Source organism: Haliaeetus albicilla, chromosome 1 (assembly GCF_947461875.1).
Source record: "Haliaeetus albicilla chromosome 1, bHalAlb1.1, whole genome shotgun sequence".
NCBI classification, from domain to species: domain Eukaryota; kingdom Metazoa; phylum Chordata; class Aves; order Accipitriformes; family Accipitridae; genus Haliaeetus; species Haliaeetus albicilla.
The window spans coordinates 9,223,454-9,245,146 of NC_091483.1; the positions used below are offsets into that span (position 1 = coordinate 9,223,454).

Genomic DNA, 21,693 nt, shown 5'->3' on the forward strand with positions numbered 1-21,693 from the left:
TCAGTGACTGCCATAGACTTTCCTATGCATTTCTTAACGTGTAGTGGTGTTGGCTAGAGGAATACAAAAACTCAAGTAGCTTCATTTGCTTGTAATTGTTTTTTCCAGGTGGCTTCTCAACTGTGTTTCTGGTACGTACCCATGGTGGGATACGTTGTGCACTGAAACGAATGTATGTTAATAATGTGCCGGATCTCAACGTATGCAAGAGAGAAATCACCATAATGGTAAGAAGGTCATTATTTGTAACTGGAGAATGTATTCATTTGTAATATACGTACACCAAATGCCTTTTAAATGACAATTGCTTCTAGACCACCTTTTCTTTTGACCTTGCAGTCCCGATTTTGCACTGTTAGTTTCTGCAACTAATGCCGAGTTTAGGGTTGGTGCATGAATAACTTAGCAATTATAAAAGGCGGATTTGATACCGTGGTCGATTTGGTCAGTACATCCGGTTGCCAAGCAGAAGTAATTTCTTCCAGGTGTGCAGCGGTACCTTAAGTTCTCAAGGCCTCCATGTGCCACAGCTCTCTTAACTGAATGATGCTGCTGGTGGCTTCCAGAAGTATTGTTGTCCTGAGCAGTCGTAAGCATGTTCTCCAAGTTGCGGTCCAGTATTGGGGTAACTGGTGTGTGTGTACCTTAACTCCCCTACATCATCAGAGTTTCTGTTGTTTTTCAGCAGATGACTAGCAAATAAGGAGAAATTAGAAGGTTTAGTCAGGCACACTTAGGTATATGATTACTTGACAAATTAAAAAAAAACTTAAGAAAAAAATCAAATTAGTTGCGGACTGGGCAAGAGAAAATATGTTATATTGCCTTCTAGCAGGAACTATGAAGACTATTTACCTCCATCTCCATACACTTCTAGCTTACACATGTTCTAATCATAGCAGCACCTGTTTAATTATATATGAGGTACTTTAACGTAAACCTTATGTTATCTTATAGGCAGAAACTCTGTAGTATAGATGATGACACTTGTATAGTCAGATAGGAAATAAGCATTGCTTAATTCCAGATTTAAAGTGGCTCAAGTTGTTTCGTTTCCTCCTTGCAGACACCTTCAGTTGCTTGTGTGTAATAACTTTGTAAAACTTTGTAATAGTTCAGACTACACCAGTTGCGGCTTTTTTCCAGTTACCTTTTTTAATAAATGAATGATTGTTTTTCAGTTTAACTTAGCGTGGGCACAAGTAGCTTGGTGGTTCTACATCTCCTGCATATCAAGGCTGTAGTTATTACTAGTTCACAACGTTGTTTTAGAATGCAGCAGTTAGGATGTGTTTGCACTGCCCAGTAAAAAGCACGTGAATGTTCTTTTCTGAATGGTAATTGCATTGCGTTTGATATATAGCAGTCATTCTGACATAGCTGGCAGTGATGAGGTTATGTTTTGCGTTTGTGGTACTTTCTCAAGAGTGGTGGATATGGGGCAGGGGGTAACTTTACTTGAAATCCTAAATGGTTGTCTGGAAACTTGTACTATCTTTTATTTGTTTAAATTTTTCTGTGCTTAAGTGTAATGTAAATTTTCTTTCTTTTTTCCAGAAAGAGTTATCTGGGCACAAGAATATTGTAAGCTATTTGGATTGTGCTGTTAACTCCATAAGTGATAATGTTTGGGAGGTACTCATTCTCATGGAGTACTGTCGAGGTAAGAAGAAAACTCTTAGGTTTTCAGGGTAAATGCAGGGAAAATGTTTGTATTGATCACCTGGGATTTTTACTTGGAATTGTTCCCTTAATATAAAAGGTTAACATACATATATCACAGCTGGAATCCAATTTTCTTTGCTTTTCTGTTTGTGTTGTTACTTAGGCACTGACCTGTTGAACACTGAGAAAATGTAGAAGTCAGTTTCACATGGCTTTGTAATTAAGTATGATCAGAAACAGGGAAATTATTTGTATAGGTATAGAGTGAAATTCTTCTCTTCTGTTTGTGCCAATCAACTGTGGCTAGAACATAATTGGGTAGGAAAGATTGGCAAGGTTTTTGCTGCTGTTCTCCCTCTGCTGTTTTTGTTCAAGATAAGAGTAAAGCATCTTTAATATTGTTATCTGACAGGTGACTGGTTATATATGAGCATAGTATAGTGTTGATAATGCTGGCCAAAAAAAAAAGTCCTGTGGTCCTGCTTTATAATGTAACTTTGTTTCAAATAATATATAAAACCAGGTAGTTCTAGATTATTCTTTTTCCCCACCTCACAAATGCATTGGAATAAACTCGCTATTGAGTTTAACTTTTGAAGTTTATCTAAAATTTAGGGTGACTAGACCCCAACCTAATAATACAAGATGGTGGTTAACCCAAATAGGTGATGATGGAAGAACGAGTGCTACAGAAACAAACTAAGTATTTCTGCACTAGAAAGAAAACCCACCCCATTGTAACGCTTGAAGAATACTTTAAGTTGAGGTTTATGTTGGTTTTATTTGCAGTAGAAGCAGTAAACGATGCAGCTTGTGCAATCTGTACCATCAGGAGCTAAAGACATTCTTGATGTATGTTTTAGGAAAGGGAATAAGGAGAACATGAAAACTAATGGCTGCATTTTTGGCCCTCTGCCCTGCTGTATGGGTGAATTTCTGTACCCTTGTGGGAGTTCACTTCTGACTCCCTGTTGGTAGCACTCTTTCTTTAATTATAAAGGTAAATAGCCATGTGGATGTCAACTGTCAGATGACTTGACAGTGTTAGGGTTTTCTTTTGCAAAGCGCCCTTGTTTCGATGGAACGCTCACCAAGGCCCTCCAGATAATGAGTCTTGCTTAGTCTCTTAGTCTTAAGTGAGCATTGTGGTAGGAAGAGCTAGTATTATCTGGGTAAAATTACTTGAAGAAACAGGCAAATAATGATTCCTGATCTTAGAAAGAAACCTGTGAAGAGGTGAAGTGAGGTCTTTCTGAAAGGGTGGATTTGGGCTCTTTCCCCTCCTCCTCCCACCCCCTACCCCCCGCCTTTGTCTTCCAGAAAGACAAAGAGAGAGGGTGTCTAGAATTCAAATTAAATTAAGCTTGGTTGGCTGCCAGGGTTTTGGCTATGGATCTAAATGCAAGACATGCTTTTGAGGTAACATCTTTGTCTGATGGATGCTTCTTTGTGTTTGTGACAATTGGTCCCAAATGGGTTTCAGTCATAGGGACTCTTTTTTTCATTTGAGACAGTAATTTTTCTATGTAGGATGATGTAAGAGTGCGTGTTTGGAAAACCAGGTTTGTTTTCTTTAAATACAGTGACTGTGGAAAACTTTCTTGCATGTTATTTGTGGACTTCTTGCATATAGATAAGTCTTTACTTTTGTACATGATAGGAATTACTAAAAAAAATAAAATATTACGTTATTGTTTCTTTAGCTGGGCAAGTTGTGAATCAGATGAATCAGCGTCTGCAGACAGGCTTTACTGAGTCAGAAGTAATGAGAATATTTTGTGATACCTGTGAAGCTGTTGCTCGGTTGCATCAGTGCAAAACGCCTATAGTTCACCGTGATCTAAAGGTATGAACTTAATACAAAGAAACATTGAGGTTTAAAATAATGATCTACTTAAAAAGGATTGAGACTACAGGAGATAGTTCAGTAAGACTGACTTGTAGTTAGGGAAGCAGTTGCTGTTGGTGGAGCTGTAAACAGAGAGACTAAACCGTAACATGTCAGTTATTGCTAATGGCAAGTTTGTCAATTGATTTTTCTGTTAACTTTCCTGTTTGTGTGTGAGAATGCATAGTAACAGTAAACTTTGAAATTAATGCCATTACTTTCATCTAATGTTTCTGTTTGTTGATTTCCTTTCAAGGTGGAGAATATATTGTTAAATGACAGCGGGAGCTATGTTCTCTGTGATTTTGGCAGTGCCACTAACAAATACCTTAATCCTCAAAAAGATGGTGTTAACTTGGTTGAAGAAGAAATTAAAAAGTAAGTTCACTTTTATGTGACCTATCATAAGCAGGAAACTCCATGTATTATTGTGCAGTGTGCATGTATCTTACTATGAATTGAACTTCGTGGTTGAACTTAAACGAATGTTGACATAAATATAGTAAAACATGGGAACTATTTGGTAACATAGACTTCTTCCATTTATGCACAGATTGTTTTTGCGAAACTGATACTCAAGAATAAAAGTGTTGGAAAAAAGCATGCTGTTCTGAAATTAAATGGTTCAAAAATATTTGTCTGGCTACTACTGGCCATTTTAGGAGTTTGATATTTTAAATTTGTGCTATTTTAATACAGCTAATTGTATGAAAGAAAAAGAACTGATGTTAATAAGCATTGGAATGGATTTACTTACAGTCTTATTTATAAAGTAAGGTCGATGTTGATTCTTCTAAGACTGATCAGAAAAATATTTGAACTTTTATTACAGACGCACTTTTGAAAATGTGTTAGTTCGGTTTTGCCCCTTGAGGCTAACTACTGCAGAGGAATAAATACAGGCTATTTGTTCTCAAGTTATGAAGTGATATGGGTTTTTTTCCCAGCTGTTAAAAATGCTTTGACTACCAGTTTAGTAATTACTTTGAGATGTTAGTTTTTTTTGAAGTCTGCATTCTTTGTTTCATTATGTGATAGGTAATACTCTTACACTACATCGTTCAAATGACTGGTTATGGCAGTACTTAAGCAGAGTGACTCTTGCAGAAGTATATGTGCTGGGGAAATACCATTAAAAGCAGGTTTTAGCTGACTTAAATATTTATTCTTGCATATGATAATTTTATGTTGCTACTCCAAATATTCTGTGTGATGCTGTAAATGCAATAAATGACTTGGATTGTGTACGACAGTTCCAGGTGCATATCTGAAACTTGGGTGTGAATGATGTGCGTGTGGCAGATGCAGGAAAACACTCCTTTAGTTCCGAGGCACGCTTTTCATCGATGTTCTCTTTTAATTATATACTGCTAGGTATACAACACTATCGTACAGAGCTCCTGAAATGATCAATCTTTATGGCGGAAAACCAATTACTACCAAGGCAGATATCTGGGTAAGCAAAAAATTAGGTACTAATTAAGAGATGTGGGGGGAAGTTAAAAGCAGCATTGGCTATTTGAAAAACTAATTATCTGGAAGTGAAATATATCGTGCAGCTATACAACGTAGAATATAGTAGAGGTATCTTTGGTAGTTATGTCTTCTGTAAATAAAATAAATTCGATGTCTGATGATCATTTTGAGTTAAGGGGGACATGATTTAGAAATGTTTTCCTTCTTGTCACTCAGGTTGCTGCTTCATAGTCACCAGTGATTTCTCGTGGAAACCTGTTGGCAGCATGATAGGGAAAGGTGTTTTTATTAGGTGGTGTGCAGTGAACTAAATAAAGACTAAATTCAGCAGAAATGCTACTGGTATCTCTGGGTAATATGACAATGTTAGTGCAGCTCTTGGGTTATGCTCTAATTCTGGTACTTCGTTGTTGAACATAGGATTCAGTGGGAAAGAAAGCCTTTTTAGAGCTGCTTGATGTATCAGCTTGTCACATGAATAAAGTGTTTCATAATGTAGCTTCTACATAACAGTGTAAGCTTCAGCTGTAGCTAGGGTGCAATTTGTTTCTTGTTGGTGCTGCTTTATTGTGCAAAAAGCCTTACTCTCAACCCTTTATGGTGCCTGTATTTGTTTTTTACAGGCACTTGGCTGCTTGCTGTATAAACTTTGTTTCTTCTCGCTTCCCTTTGGAGAAAGTCAAGTTGCTATTTGCGATGGAAGCTTTACCATTCCAGACAATTCCCGATACTCTCATAGTATACACTGTTTGATAAGTAAGTATCTGGGCAGCATGGCAATTCTTTTGCTTCATAAATCAAATAAAACAGAAGATCCTGCTAATGGAGGCGAGTGGCTTGGATGGTTGATGCAGACTGGCTGGGTTGTTCAGTGAACAGTGGGAGTTGCTCTTGGCTACTATTTGTCTTGTAACTCCTGTACTTGCCCTTGAAAGGAGGCTTGCGTATCGGTTTGCTCAACGGAGGACTGTGCCACAGGGTACAGAATGGAGGTGCTGGCCTAGAGGGGAATTTCAGATACCTAGAGGAAACTTCTCTGAAATGGCACTTAATGTGTGCCAGGTGAATGAAGTACGAACAAGTCTTTCTCCTGCACAGCTGACGTGTTAAAATTGGCTATTGTATTCTGGGCATTTAGTGGATGAGTTGATAACTTCAGAATTGAAACAGAATAAAATGGTGCAGAGACCTGCCAGATTAAGTTGTACTTCTCAACTCAGAAGAGCTTTGCTGAAATTAAAAGAATTTTTTGGTTTCTTTGGGAGGCGTGGATGACTTTTGGTTTTTTTTTATTAGGTAGTGGGAAACCACGAAGGGATAATGGGAATGAAGAGAAGCTCTTAATTTACTCATAGTTCCTTTTTGCACTTAAGTGTGTATTTTCTATGGAACATCAGACAGTTAATAGCATTATCTGTCCAAGTTAGACAGTTGTGCTTAGATGAACTTGAAGTGCAAGTTTAGTGTAGAAACTTACATGTATTGAGATGAGTTGCACTGGGGGTACTTTTATTGTAGTTTCATGATTTATAACAGAAGAAAAATCTGATGAAGTTTATGCAACCCTAAGTGTTGGACATGAACTCTGGCAAAAGCTTCAAAGCTCAAAGAGTGTGAAGGAAAATTTAGGACAACAACAAGGTCAATTGATCTGTTATCCATGTAGAGAGATACAGGATTGAATATTTACAATAATAGTGAGTATTTTCACTGGTCTTTATTTTGAACTTTGAGCAGTTAAACTTGGAGGAGTGGAACTGACAGAATATGAGAAATTGAGAAAGTTTGAATAGGAGCTCTTGAAATTTATTTCTGAGTTACGAATGTGTTGACCACATAGTTTGTGCTTTTATATTATAGGAAATACTAAATCCAAACCACTTTTTTCAGCACATTAATAATAAAGAAATAGTGGTTACCATGGTAAGCATTTACCTTCTACAAATACTTAATAACTGGCAAAATGAGATGAATTTTCAAGTCTTGAAGTACTTTTCTCTGTGTCACAATGCTACTTTTGGAAGACTACAGGTTTTAATCCTGTCATCTTGTAAGTATGAGGGCTGATTTATTAAGGTTCATGAAGTGCTGTGCCAAGATGAGCATTGCTGGCATGGAATATATGTGGGTGGGGAAGAATCTCGTAATGTAAACTTTCCTTCTTTCGATTTGGAACGAAAGCCAAAAAAGCTGCAGTTGGTCATAAAAAGTATGTCAGGGACTTCTGGCTTCATATCAGCTCTTCTACAAGGTGGCGAGTGGGGAGCGACAGGCTAAACATTCTCTACTTCATATATCTAAGATATCAGAATCAAGTGGCAGGAGTCACTTTGTGATAAGCGTTCTGTTTCCACTTAATGGTGCCATCGTTGCAAGTGTAAATCTGCTTTACTTTGTAAAACCCATTAAAAATAAAACTTGCTGTGAACTGTAGTGGCCATGAATTAATGGCTTTAAGTAAAATTGTAATATTTGTCTAAAATGATACAGTTTTTTTTAATTACTTCAAGATTTTTTACAAAATCTTGTTTAAGGTTGGCTGTACTACTGAACAGTTTTGGAAATGTAGCTCAAGTTTCTCATCAAAACTGAGAAGTTAAGTTTTTGTAGGTTGTTCATTTTCTTTGTAGCTCAACGTATTGTTAGGGGGTTAACTTGCTTAGAAAATATCTTTCGCTGTTTATTTGGGTTCTTGGGTCTTTTAGGCAAGATTTCCTGATTGTGTACTCAGTATCGTATAGTAAACAGTACACAGTAACTTCGATTTGCTTGAAAAACAGCACACCTTGTAATTTGGGAAGCTAATGTTTGGGGAGGACATGTGAAATTCTGTGTCTTGTCAGGAGAAAGTCCTTTTATCTGTGGAACTATATTTTTCTTAAATATACAAAAGCATGCAAGGCCAACTAAACCTGCAAGACAAAATATGATGTAGAACCTTAGCCTGATACAGTTAGATGTAGCTGTGGATCTTCTGTTAGCTACATTGAATTTTCTATTAACCCTAGAAAATTCTAGGACTGTGAGTTGGTTTTCTGTTGTTTCCCTCTGAAGCTATTAATTATTACTTCAGTTTAGCTACCCTTTCCACAACTGAGTGTCAAAATATCAAACAGCATACGTATTCTCGAATTGTGTTTGACCATGGGAACTATTTGACTTGACAAAAAGTACTAAAAAACCACACCCCAAAACCAATATAACAATAAAACTGACTCTGGGGTAAGGTCATTCGGCAGAGCTGCTGAATTTCTTCTTGATGGTAGCATGCTATCTCAACAGGCTTTTTGATATCCAACAGTGATAATTTGGTCTTAACAATTTTTGCAGGATATATGCTTGAACCAGATCAAGAACAGAGACCCGATATCTTTCAAGTATCTTTCTTTGCCTTTAAATTTGCCAAAAAGGATTGTCCAGTGTCTAACATTAATGTAAGTAATCTTTAATTTTTTTCTTTCTTCAGTGTGTTTCGTAGGTGGCATTGAGAGAAGTCTATCAAATTAGCTGGAAATATTATTTCAATTCCATCGTAAACCTTGTTCCTAGATTATAAAACATAGAGCAGAGTATGCTTAGAGCTGATATTGTGTACTTGCAATATTAGCTACCTAAACAAAATATTTTTAAGTTTTGAGGGCATAGCTTCATGAATTATATTGATACTGCACCAATACCTGACAATGTTTTAACCATTACTAATCTCTTGTCTCACACAATTAATACGAAATATACTACAGAACTTAAACTTGTTGGCCAAAGAAGGTTTAATGTTGTAACTGTAGCGTCAAGAGCTTTTTTTTGTTTGTTCTGGATAAACTCTTGTTCTTAATCATCCTTAGCCGTTACGTTAATCCATTGGAAGGACTACGGTGAACTGGAAGGCGAACAGAATAGTGCCTTGGTTAGCCTGTATTCCTATCCTTATTTTCCATGTGAGTTTGAACTTTCTTTGAAAGTCTGAGCTTTCTCTCAAAGATCATCTCACTCACAGATCTAATTACTGTGCAATGGAATTTGAGGGCACATCAATGATGTTCAGTATTATAAAGTGATTCTCAAGAGGTATCAGGAAAAATCCATCTCAAAATTCTTTTTGGAACAAATGTCAACTGTAGTAAGGTCTGCCTTCAGAGGCAGAAAAGTGAACTTGCGGAGATCCCTTTGAATTCCTTTATCATTGATTCTTATAGAAGAAAGTGCTCGATAAATGTGAGGGTTGCTTTTTGGAAACTTAAGTTAAAAACCTGAAAATCTTTTAAGTACTTAATGTTTGTAGGCAAAGGCTGAATTTCACGTGGTTTGAATGGTTTTGCGTTATGCTGTTGCAGCACGTGAATAGGAGGTGCGAAAACTGTACTCTTCCTCAATTTATCCTTAAATATGAGCCTGTCTTGACGTAACATAATTTGAGACTTTACTACGTTACTCATTTGAGGAGTAGTATCACTTCACTCAAGTAACTTGAGTATATGTCTGTTACTTGGACTTTTTTATTTTTCCCCTGCAGAGAGGAATTGCCTGCTTACTTGGCCCTTTGCCCTCTGATAGACATAGGAAAGTGAAAGTACCTGGAGTATTCTTGCAAAGTGAAGCAAGCTGTTTGGTGTGTTTTTTCCACTGGGGTGCTAAACCAGCTGTAAGAGTAGCAGTCTATGCCCTGGTTTCTGCTGATTTCCATTGTTAGTGCTTGCCCCTCTAGCACTCATGGCTGCCTTAAAAGAGCAGTAGCACAGAAATGTGCACGTGGACACTCCGACCCTCCCCCTTGAAGTTTTGTGAGAATGTAAGAACAACCGTTACAGGTTAGAAGAGAGGCTGGCTGATTGCAGTATCCTGTCTTAAACAGCAGCTTGTTTTCTTTTCAAGGGAAAGTCAGAAATACGCCTGCCTGTCTCTTTACTAGACTGTTGACTAAATCCAGTACTGATGGTACCCTTCAGAAGCAGTATTTGATAATTAACTCGGTCTCTGCTATTTGTGACCAGTTTTAGATTTGAGTCCTTTACATAAGGTGGTAGTGTGTGCGTAATTAGAGATAATATTCTTCCTCCATGCCCCAAAATTGCCATTTTCCTTGGTTAAAGGTGGTTTAGGTGAAAAGTAATTCATTCAGGAATTTGATTGAGAAGGGGATGAGTTAAAGGACCATAGAAGCTTAGATGCTGCATGGTTTTGTGCAATTTGTGTTGAGGTAGAAGAGCTGAGTGGGCTAAAAAACTACTGTTTAATCTAAATGTTAGGCTTTGTTTTAGCTCTTAAACTTGAGACTAAAGTAAGTTGTTTAGTTACGAGAAAACATTTGGGGACGTGTTATTGTTGATAGCTGGTAGTGTGTGAAAGAAGTGAAGTAGCTGATAAAACATCAGTAATGTGTTTGTTTTACTTTCGCAGCAGGTAAGAGAACACAGACATACTGTTAAATTAAAACACCTTTAATCTACAGCTGTGTGAGTGAGTTCTGCATGTAACATGAAAGAACTTGAACCCAAGTATTCCTCTTCAATATATAATGATTTTTTTCTTTCAGGATTTCATTTTTTTAATTTATGCAAATTTATTTTTCCCAAGAATTCTCCTGTCCCTTCAACTCTTCCTGAACCCATGACAGCTAGTGAGGCAGCTGCTAGAAAAAGCCAAATAAAAGCAAGGTGAGAAGCGCATGTGGTTAGTTTTTTTTTTTCCTAATATTGTTAGGCTACCTGTTTGTCTAAGGCCTGTTTTCATGTGCTTGTTGATAAATGAAAAATTATTTTAGTAGCAGAGGTCATTACAAAAGATAAACTGGAATTCTAACACCTTCAAGTCTCTCTTTGGATTCCACTGCATTGCTTTTTTTATTGTATTGAGAATCCATGGAGAGAAAATGAGAGTGTGTTTGGTGGTGGAATAAGTAAGAGCTGGCAGTCTGTTTCTGGTCTGCTTTATTTTCTCTTAGTATGTTAAGTGAATTTTGAAATAAAAGATTTTAGTGGCAGGTGAGGATAATATGGTACAGTTAAACTGTTATGCAGAGTTTCATTTAAATGTGCAAATCAAATCTGATTGATGAAGGTAATTCTTTCAAAAATTCCTATTTTTATACCAAAATAGTCCTTTTTCTGTACTTGTTAATAAGAACAAGATTAAAACCTCAGGAATTCCTGTTCATGCTTTTTACTTCTGCTGCGGTATATGGTGTACACTGAATGCTAATGCTGGAAGAATCCTTTATACTTCCATTCCTTGTTAATGGAAGTTGTTTGAGTTTTGAATGTACCAACAAGTACGACCTAAGTACTTTTATATTCAGCTACAATTATCATCTCTATTTCAACTCTGACTTCATTAGCCTGTTGTAAATGAGAAGCAAAGGAATGGGCTCATCTTAGCTGTGTTTGAGATTTGTAGATGTGTCTCTGCCATTTTAAGGTAATGTTGTAGTCTGGATGTGGTTGTTTTCTGGCTCTGTTGACAGTTGGTAATGTACGATGAAGGGCAAGCACAGAGTATCTGTGGAAAAATGTTTTAAACTCCCAACTAAATCTGCTAGATGATAGTAGGAAGATTTATAGTTCTTCCTAAATAATGTTTTCTTGATGGCCCTCAGTTACAGCAGGTTAAGGCAGATGATGTCTTGATACAATGTGTTAGGAACTAATATGGGGTGTTAACTACTGGAGCTCAGATGTTGAATTAGTGTTTTTAAGCAGTTGGACAGTTTCAAAAAATGCATTTACTATGACCCGTTAATGGGATTAAAGCTCAAAAGTACTTTGGTTTTGAACATCTTTATTACCCTGGTGGCCTGTTACACAGCTCTGAAGTGCTTCAGGGGAGATGCCAATATTTTGAGCAGTTTGAGTGTTTAAACTGCTGGAGGTTAAATCTCTTAACAAAAGGTAGAAATGAGTGAACTTAACAGCAGAGATTTTTCTTAACCTTATTTCCTGTATGTATGAGAAGTAGTCATATCTCTAGTCATAGGATTGCCGACTCAAGCGCTGGACATAACTTTCACTCGCTAGTGTGAACTGAGGAAAGGTTATACAGAGGAAACGGTCTCCTTGGTAATAAGTCCATTGCATAGCTCCTTCTTAATGCTGTTCTGCAGCGGTTGTATATTCTATGGCTGCAATGGGTGGCGAGTGGAATTTTAGGAAGCAAATTTCAAAGTATTAAAATCCAATTCAGAAGTAGAGCGGCACATGGGTAAGACATAATTGAGCTGTTAAGAAATAATACTGTGTCTAATTTGAAGAAGAAACAGTCTTTTTTTATCAAGTTTCTTCCATGGGAAAACTTGCCGTTTCAGAATAACAGATACTGTTGGACCAACAGAAACCTCAATTGCACCGCGACAAAGACCAAAGGCCAATTCAAGCACTGCCACTTCTAGTGTGCTGACGATCCAGAGCTCAGTAACTCCAGTCAAAGTACAAGTTCCTGGTGAATTTGGTAATCGTGGGCAAAAAGGTAACTGAAGAGAGTAAAAGGATGGACTAAAATAAACGAAGAATGAATTTTGGGGGTGGGTTTTTTTTTTCTTTTTTGCTCTAGTAGGGATAACATTTAAAACTCCATTCATCTGTTAGCTTTTTATATGCCAAAACCCAAATCTTCATCCTTTCCGATAGACTCTGAACGTGCAAGTAAAAAGTTTCAGTAGGTGCCACAAAAACTAAATGCAAATTGTTGAGATGTGAAGGTATTTTTTTCTTTGTGCTTAACACTGATATTGAACTAACTTCCCCACTGTGGTCTGTTTGAGAGAAGCTCGTGCTTAGTTTTTATTTTCAAATAAGTCATGGAAAGCATTGAGCTCTTCTGTAACAAACTGCTTTCGTTGTAGTAGGAAAAATATTTTCCCTCTGCCTCAATAAGTCAAGAGATATCAACAATATGTTGGTATTATTTGTGGGCTGTAACCATGTAAAAACTTCACTTCTCTAATGGTTGACCGATGCATTTCACATGGCACTGTGGGTGCAATAGAGGGCAACAGAGGAGTAATTGAGGGAGATTCAATTGAGTGAAATGGGTTTTAAATAAATCCTTTGTGAGGTTTTTTTGTTGTCTCATTCAAAAAGAGTTATGGTTCTGATAAATATTTCAGCTAAATAATTTTCATTTGTATCTTGTAAGCTTTCCTAGTTGCTCTTTGTGATCTTATGTGTCTATTACAGTCAGGAAGAGTAGCTTCAGGGACGATCTTGGCAAAGCCTCCAATTAAAAGGCACTGAGAATGTGTTTCCCAGGTGTAAACAACTTTTACTAGACAGGATCCAAATAATATCCAACTTGGAAAGCTTTGCCTGTTATGATAAGTAACACATGATTCCTGGGCACTTCAGAATATAAATACAGCATGCAAGAGATGTTGATTTATGTTAGTAACTGCTTACTTAAAAGGCTAGAAAAACACTTGAAAGACAAAATTAATCAGGTGTTCTGTTTAAGGGAATTTGACCAGTAAGCCAATAGTTCCCTTAAGGGGGGGGGGGGGGGGGGGGGGAAGTATGCATACAAAATTGTATGCTTTGATACAACTTAAGTGTCAGTAAAGCAGAAGTCTTGAACCCAGCTTCCTCTGTCGTGCGACCAAAGTAAGCTTCCCGCATCTTGTAAGTGGAAATTGTGCATTGAGAGGAGAAGTGAAGTTAGTATCTACCAGTTGTCAGACGGGGAAGGGAAGCTTATAAACTGTTTCACCATGAAGCGCTAAAGAGGTTCACTGCCAGGGAGGTCTCTAGCTAAACTTTAGATATCAGTATGTCAGTGGTGTTGCCTGAATATCACAGGAACCATGCGACCAGGGAACGGACAAGAAATCTTACAGTCCCAAGGGACCAACCAGCACCCCCCGCAGCAGAACAGAGTTCTCCAGCAGCTGCAGCAGGGCGACTGGAGGCTACAGCAGCTACACCATTTACATCACCAGCAGCAGCAACCTACAATACAGGATGCTTACATTCAGCAGGTATGAGTCAAATATGTTAGACAAGTTTAAGTGGCATATTATGCTTGTTAATAACACTTTGAATCATGTGTTAAGATTTCTGCTGTTGTGGCCTGCTTTTTTCCTGCTAGGAGAGAGAAAGGGATCGTGGCTCCTGCCCCTTCCTTTTACCTTTGATTTGTCTCTTCATAGGCACTGTAATGCTTATCCTAGAAACCTGCTTTCTTTGTGCTGTCTTGTTTTTGCAGTTAGACCCTGAATCCCAGCTTGCTTTGAATCATCACTGTGTGGCCCAAATAAAGGTTTTGTGTATGTGTAAATGTACTTGAGATAAACGTTAGGACTTATCTGGGTGACAATGCTAAGCTTGCACTAGATGGTTGTACATACACCATCTGAGTAGGATTTTTGCAGTTTTTGCTTTCTTGAAATTCCCCTGGTCAGTGAAGAGCTTCCTTGTTGTTGTTGTTCTGTATGTCTAGATTTTTCATGGATACCATGTAGTTTAACACTGTTCAGCTTGGATACCCTCAAGTATAATTGCTTAAGTTGCGTAGCATAAATAACTGTAAAAATAACAGAAGAGTACTACCTAGGTCAGAGAAGAACTTTGAGATCTTGTCCAAGACACCTATTGCGATTACTCTTTCTTTTCCATGTTGAGACATGTTATTCTTTAAAGCACAGCTGAATTAGTTTCCAAAGGGGCTCAGCACTGGTGAAAATGGCAGAAGTTGGGATGTTAACGGGCCTGCACTAGAAAAGGCAGTGCTGAATATGTAGTCTAATTTTTTGTTAAATGGGCTGGTATTAATTGGGGGGGGGGGGGAGCACAAGCTTCCAAACACAGAGTCATTAAAATGCAGTGAATGAATTGCTAGCTGATTCTTGGTTATGTGATGTCTTAACTGAAAAATGCTGTTAAGTCACAAAAGTGTTACTTTAATTGACGCTTCTTCTAAATACCTGGATATTGCTAAAGGGGGGGATCATGACTACTTAAAGCTGTTTTCTTCTTTTCAACTACAGTATCAACAGGCAATGCACCAGCAGATGGTCCAACAGCAGCTGTTGATGCAGTCTGTGTACCAGCAGCAACCTTCCCAATCTCAGTATCCTGCTATGGTATGTCAGGAATGCAAGGTGGATGGTACTGTCTTTAAAATAATGTGCTGTGTTTGTAAGTCTATTGTGAAGATGCAGTAAGGGAAGTTTGTGAGTAGTTGTAATGAGCTGTGGATGTGCCAAATGGTGGAAGTTGAGCATCTAAAATGATACTCAGTTGGGAAAAAAAAAAGTTAACCCAAACTTGATTGCAAAAATTTATCTGGAGTTGCAGTTCTCTACTAATCAGATAGGATATATCCTCAACTTCATTAAATAGGTATATACTAACTTGAAACATACTTGGTGCTTAAGGTTTCCAGTAGTGACCACAGCAACAAATGTGTATTATTCTACGAAGTGATAGAAGACATGGTGGCATCAAATTCTGACCTTAAAAGCGAGAAAGGTAACTGGCAGAATCTATTTTTGAAAGTCAGGAGAAATTGTCCTGACATTTTGATTATTAATATTTAAGAATGGGGTATGAAGAAAACTAACTTCTTAGTGCTGCAGTAGCATATACTTAGGATGCTACGATTACGAAAAATTAAGTGGTAATACGTTGGAAGAGGAAAACGATATCAATGACCTGTTAGGGCAGTTTATTCTCACCCGTACAATGAACGGGTCTGGCTTTTGCTTCTGCTGAGGCTACCAAGCTTTTCCGGAGTGTGGTGGTGGTGCTTAGTGCATTTGGCTGCAAGGCTGGTATCGTTGCTTAGCAGAAGAGATTCTTACTGGCCCATGTAAATTGTAGTAACATGATCATTATCTTACTTAGGTGCAGCAATATCAGCAGGCTCTCCTACAGCAGCAGATGCTTGCTCAGCAGCAACAGCGGTCGCAACAGGCGCAGTCTCCTGAATATATCACCTCTCCACAAGACTTCTCACCAGCCTTAATCTCCTACCCTGGGTCGCTTCCAGTGCGTGCTGGAACAGTGGCAGATTCTCCGTACCCTGCAAGCAGGCAAGTATTCTGACACAGGTGTACCCAAGGGTTACTTACTGCTTACATTCCTAGTTGTCATGAGCGCTGCTGAGTATTTTCCTCATAAATTACTTACTTCAATAGTAATGTATTACTTAAAGCAGTTGGATAGTTGCTGTTTAGTGTAAAGGGTATTTTGGGAGGACGGTGGGACACTTAATTTGTTAACAGATGAGTGTGATACAAGTTCCTAAAGGGCTTGTCTTCCACTTATTCTTGTTCATGGATTTATTCTAGGAACTGACTGCTAACCACTTTGCTTAGGATGGTCAGTTGCCTGGGTTGAATGAGGTTATGTGCGTGTGAAAGTTATCTCAAACACTCTTTTTAAGAGAGGCTTTATAGTTGGCATTTATTTGCTAGGGCTTCTAACTCTTGTGTCTATTGATCAGTGGTCTGACTTAAGTGTGTTATATGATGGAGTACATGTCGTGAGCCATTTGTCCGCTTTGGAGGGGCCTGCGGACTGACCCTTGCTTAATATAGTGTAATAAATAATGACTTTCCCGTGAATTCTTACAAAATACAGTGGGTGAAATAAAAAACCCTTCCTCTTCTGATTTAAAAAAAAGTAGTAAATCACAGATTTGTCCAGTTTCAATAATGTTTTGAACTACGTTATATATTTATATAGGTTTCTACTATACTATATTGAAAGAGAAGTCCTTTGCAGTTGTGGCAACAGTGCAGTCAGTCTTGACACAGGCTTTCAGTTAATAGCATGACTTCCATGTTTCAGGTGCTGCTGTCATTCCTAGTCTCTTCTAGGTTACAGTGTGTTGAAAGAGTCAAAGGCAAAATATTTTCCTGCTGTAGGCTGAATTGGTGTAATAAGATATATCACTGTGACCAGTGTGGCTTCATCTTGCCAATTAGATAGTCTAATCCCTAGCAGAGAGTGTTGTCCTGCATTTCTGTGCTTCTATATGACAACTACCAGCTGTACTTCGGTTAGGTCTATTGCTGGAATACTTTTGTCACAAATAATTTCTGAGAGGAGTCATTCCAGTCTGGAAGTAAATATGTGTATTTCCAGTTTCTCTTCTGTGTGTTTGGCTGAAGATTTTGATCCTGCTGTTTAGCTTAAAGTCAATGACCGCAGGTTAGCAGTGGTTGGCAATGCATAAGGTTGATCTGGTAAACAAAAAATATGACTCCTTGTATTAAAGGAAGGGGTGTTGAGTTTCTTTTCCCTTGACACACTAAATGCGTTGTATTGTATTGCATGTTGTCCTTCTCTCAGTAGAAAGAGCCAGTAGTCGAGTGGGATGGCAGTACCTAAGCTGACAGGAAGGAGCCCCTTCCCCTTTCTCTTGTCTTGAAGAGACAGTTGCACGTGGAGCTGGGCTGCAGGAGTGGCCTGCAGAGCCTGGCTAGACATAGAGAGGTTCAGAACCATTTAGCATGCGGTAACTGGCGAATTGCCCCTTTTCTAGGGTGCTTCAGGCAAACAGAGAAGCGGTAGGCATAATATGGGAAAACATGTATGAAAGGAAAAAGGCATCTGGTCAAAGGTTTCCTTATCTGTGTAAAACAAGCAGAAGCTGTGATGTCAGCTGGTTAAGTTAATTGTACTAGTTGGGTGGATGTAGGATTCAAAGACACTTAATGTGTCTGCCACGAAAAAATAATTTGAAAACAAAGAATAGATGAAAACTTCAAACATACTTGGTAGGCATTTTTTTTTTTTGAGGAAAAATAGGCAGTCTCCTATGACAATACAAAAATGCTCACAGGTGAAATACAGATTTTGCCCTTGCATGTCACCTTGATGAAGGATTCTGTGCTTTGGCTACAATGCATAAGTTCAAAAAGAAAGTCTGAGTATTGCATCTATGCAAGCAAACCACATATTTTAAGTGATCTGTTGTCCCTTGAATTAGTTTTCAAATGCTTTTGGGACAAGCTGTTAACACACGTGTGTTACTCATACGTACTATTTTGGCATAATGAAACATGTCGTAGAATTTCACCCTGATAAACAATCCTGTAACGTTTCTCTTTGTTTGCTTCCATGAACTGACTTTACAGGTCAGGTATTCCTGATGCTGAAGCAATTGCCAGTTACCCAAAGCAGAGCATCAATAACCCACCTGATATGTCAGGCTGGAACCCATTTGGAGAGGACAATTTTTCCAAGTTGACAGAGGAGGAGCTGCTGGACAGAGAATTTGACCTGCTAAGATCAAGTAAGGGACGCTTGAAGGCTTATCTTGCTTCACAGTAAATAAGGGCTCTGTAGTTGCTCAGCATTTCCAACACCTGTCTTGTCAAAGGGCCGTGCAGTCTGCATATGGAAAATTCTTTCTGAGCATTTGAGGGCACAGTCGGGCCTGTCGTCTTTCTTTCCTTTCTGTCTTTGAAAATATGTGCAATAGGAATTCACTGTCTGAAATTGGTAGTTACTGGCTTAAATACTGTAGAAGTGCTAAGATCTTAGCTCTCAAATACTGCTTGTGTCACCTTGATTGTCAAGAAGCTCTGAACAGCAGAGGTATGTTGTCAGATAGGATGAAAACTTGGGCTGCTTGCTTCGTTCCTTTCCAGCTTTTTTTCTTGCACACCAGAGCAGAAGATTCTGTGGGTCTGATAAGTCCTTTGAAAATGCCTGAAAGAAAATTTATCTATTACATTATGTTAATGTTTTGTAATGTCCTTTTTGATGAATGGCTACATGTAAGGGCTGCTTTATTGTTCTGATATCGCAATAGTTGAATAAACTTTTGTCTTGAAGTCAGTTATCTCAATGGTTTTTACTTGGAATTACTTACTTCTCTTAATTGCTTAACACATACCCATTAGACGCTCTTCCTGAAACTGGTTTTGTCAAGATCAGATTTATTAGTGAGACTTGTAAGATGTGACAATGTCAAAAAACAGATTGTATATACTTTGGCTGACTATCAGCAAGTTCCTTGCAATTAAAAATGCAGTGAAGTTGAATTTCAAGTAACTGAAAAAACCCCCAGCTAATGCCTTCAATTGAGTCTTCCTCTTTTTGGCTTCTGTGTCCTTAAACATAGGTGAACAGGACGGGCGTGTTATCCCTTAATAGTTAAGGAAAGTGACTGGTAATTTTTTTTTGTGAAACTCTAGTTCGTTGTTTTCACTTGTATCCTGCATTGATCACGTAAGACTTCTATTTTTGAGATGAGGATGTAGCATGCACACATTTTACAGTGAAATGACTTACTGATAGCTGGGGGAGATGGATAATGTACCAGCGGGAAAAAAAGCATTTTTTCCAAATCCAAGTTTAGAATTGGAAATTATTTAGTAGTAGAACTGAATATCTTTAGGCATGCTGCTTTCAACTGAGCCTTACAAGTCTTTTGAAATAATACACTCTTGCATCTGGAGAAGGTTAGCTTGAACCAAAAGGTCAGCTCAACTTGCCTGTTTACAGAATCTTTAACTGACTGTTGGACTGCTGACTGCAGTTACGGTAAGTTTCATCAGAATGATTTGGTTAAGCCACATGTTTTGAATAAATATAAGTTCATAAGAAGATAGTAACCAAAGACATGTTTCAAGTGGCTTTATGAAAAAGATGGAAAATGCTGTACAAGAAATAGGCTTGCCTGGAGTAGCTCAGTACACTGGTTATAGTAAGCTGGGGAAATAGAAAATCATAGAATCATTTAGGTTGGAAAAGACCGTTAAGATCCTAGAGTCCAACTGTTAACCTATCATTACCGAGTCCCCCCACTAATGATGTCCGTAAGTGCCACATCTACACATCTCTTAAATACCTCCAAGGACGGTGACTCGGCCACTTCCCTGGGTAACCTGTTCCAGTGTTTGATAATCCAACCTTTTTGGTGAAAATGCTGACTCGCATGCAGTTAGACTTACTAAAGGCTAGAGTAACTTGGAGCCTAATGCCACTAACTGCTGTCTCCACATCTCCAGCAGAAAGAACAGTTGACTACTACTAGAATTCCATTATCCAGTTTTTGTACTACATGTGTAAAAATGGTCTGAAGTTTTTGAAGACTAAATCTCCTTAGGCATAGTTTTGGCTCACCTCTTAATAAAGATAATACAATGCACAGAAGAGCTGGATGTGATAATGAACTTTATGTGCTATATCAGCAAAGTAAACATAACACTGTAGTTTTGCTTAGTAATAACTAGCGTTAGGGTTTTAGTGACTTGAATACAGAAAACATAAAAATAAGAAAAACTTACTAGCTTGACTGATAGTACACTAGATGGCAGGCTTGTTCATACATATCATGAGACGCAGTTACAACTTCTCTTAGGCCTTTTGGCTTGATTTCTCTTAGAGGCTCATGGAGGGGGAGTGTTACTAGTTCTAATCTCAGTGTATGTGTGTTTGTGTTCACACATAGGTACATACATCAGAGACTTCAGAGACCTTTTAACTTTCTTTTTTGATATTAACGATGTTGTGCCAAAGATCGTATGAACTTACTTTGCAGTGTTAATGCCTTCACGGCAGTCAAAGAAGAAACATTTCTACTTAATTTTGTCTACTGGCACTTTCTCAAACATAGGTGGATTAATGAGAAATTGGGAAATTTATTGTGAAATTAAGGCTTATACATATAAAATTGTCTTGAACTGTATAATGCTTCCTGGAATTTCCTCAGATATATCTTAAGTTTCAAGGCGTAATTCTTTTAAGATGTAGGTTATCTCTTATGAGAGAAAACTGGGGTTTACTACGAAGTAATTGCTTTTGCTCAATTTCTGAGTTACTATGAATCACTTTGCCGTTTAGAGGAAGGAGAATTGGAGATGAAGGTTTGATGAATTGTTGTATTTTCTGTTACTAAACCTAGTTGCTGTCCTGTACTTCCTAAGTCATGTACAGTGTTATGCAAGTTTGTCTGTTTGCAACGTTACGTGGTGCTGCGTAGCATTCAAAATACTAATTCTTTCTTTCCTCTTCCAAAAGCCTGTTTTGTATGGTAGAGCTGATGCTTTGTACATAAATTAAAAATATTTTTAAATGTGTCAAATATTTTTGAAGTTGTTGTGTTCATGACAGTAATATATCAGTAATTAAACGTACACAGCCTTTGTTAGAGGATCAGGATGTCATCATAATTTGTCAGGCTAACATTACCATTTGATTTCATGCATTTAGTAGGTTCATGTCATAGTATGTGTAGTAATGAGTATTGCTGTGATGACTAATCACTTTATGAAGGAAAAGGGAGCTAACTCATAGAACAGAATACCTTGCTTAGACTTTGTGAAAGTTTTCACAGTGACAAGATAGATGACAGTTGCATAAAACATAATGCGCAATTGAATGAAGATTTCTGAATTGAGCATCTTTGTGGAGAACTTTGATATGGAGTTAAAGGATGGAGTTCCTCGTTCTTGTGTACGCTGCTGTTTCTCTGTTACTGTTACCATCATCGATATTAATGATGGTCTAGAAGCAGCATGTGATGCTGAGATTCTGAGAATGTTGTGAAGGAATGGATTTCTTACAAAGAGCTCCTGTAACCACTTAATAATCTGTGCAGAATTGGGAGCTGAGAAAATGAGTTGGGTTTCTCACCGGTGAAAACATGCTAGTGTAGCCTTCAGACTGAATTGCACAAAGCTTCTTGTTAGGCCCAGAATCATCTGGGTGTTTCAAGTGAGACAC

General features: G+C 38.0%; 1 protein-coding gene across 3 annotated transcripts in view; it reads left to right on the forward strand.

Annotated features, from left to right (window-relative positions):
* Positions 1-21,693, forward strand: part of BMP2K (BMP2 inducible kinase) — a 66,980-nt gene that overhangs the window by 25,740 nt on the left and 19,547 nt on the right. For all 3 annotated transcript variants that reach the window (XM_069778840.1, XM_069778823.1, XM_069778832.1), the window contains exons 2-14: positions 109-227; positions 1,558-1,663; positions 3,369-3,511; positions 3,810-3,931; positions 4,928-5,009; positions 5,653-5,785; positions 8,360-8,463; positions 10,601-10,680; positions 12,324-12,484; positions 13,810-13,988; positions 14,997-15,092; positions 15,856-16,043; positions 18,096-18,253. In XM_069778840.1, the coding sequence (XP_069634941.1) occupies positions 109-227; positions 1,558-1,663; positions 3,369-3,511; positions 3,810-3,931; positions 4,928-5,009; positions 5,653-5,785; positions 8,360-8,463; positions 10,601-10,680; positions 12,324-12,484; positions 13,810-13,988; positions 14,997-15,092; positions 15,856-16,043; positions 18,096-18,253 (1,671 nt within the window). The remainder of the gene's footprint in view (positions 1-108; positions 228-1,557; positions 1,664-3,368; positions 3,512-3,809; positions 3,932-4,927; positions 5,010-5,652; positions 5,786-8,359; positions 8,464-10,600; positions 10,681-12,323; positions 12,485-13,809; positions 13,989-14,996; positions 15,093-15,855; positions 16,044-18,095; positions 18,254-21,693) is intronic.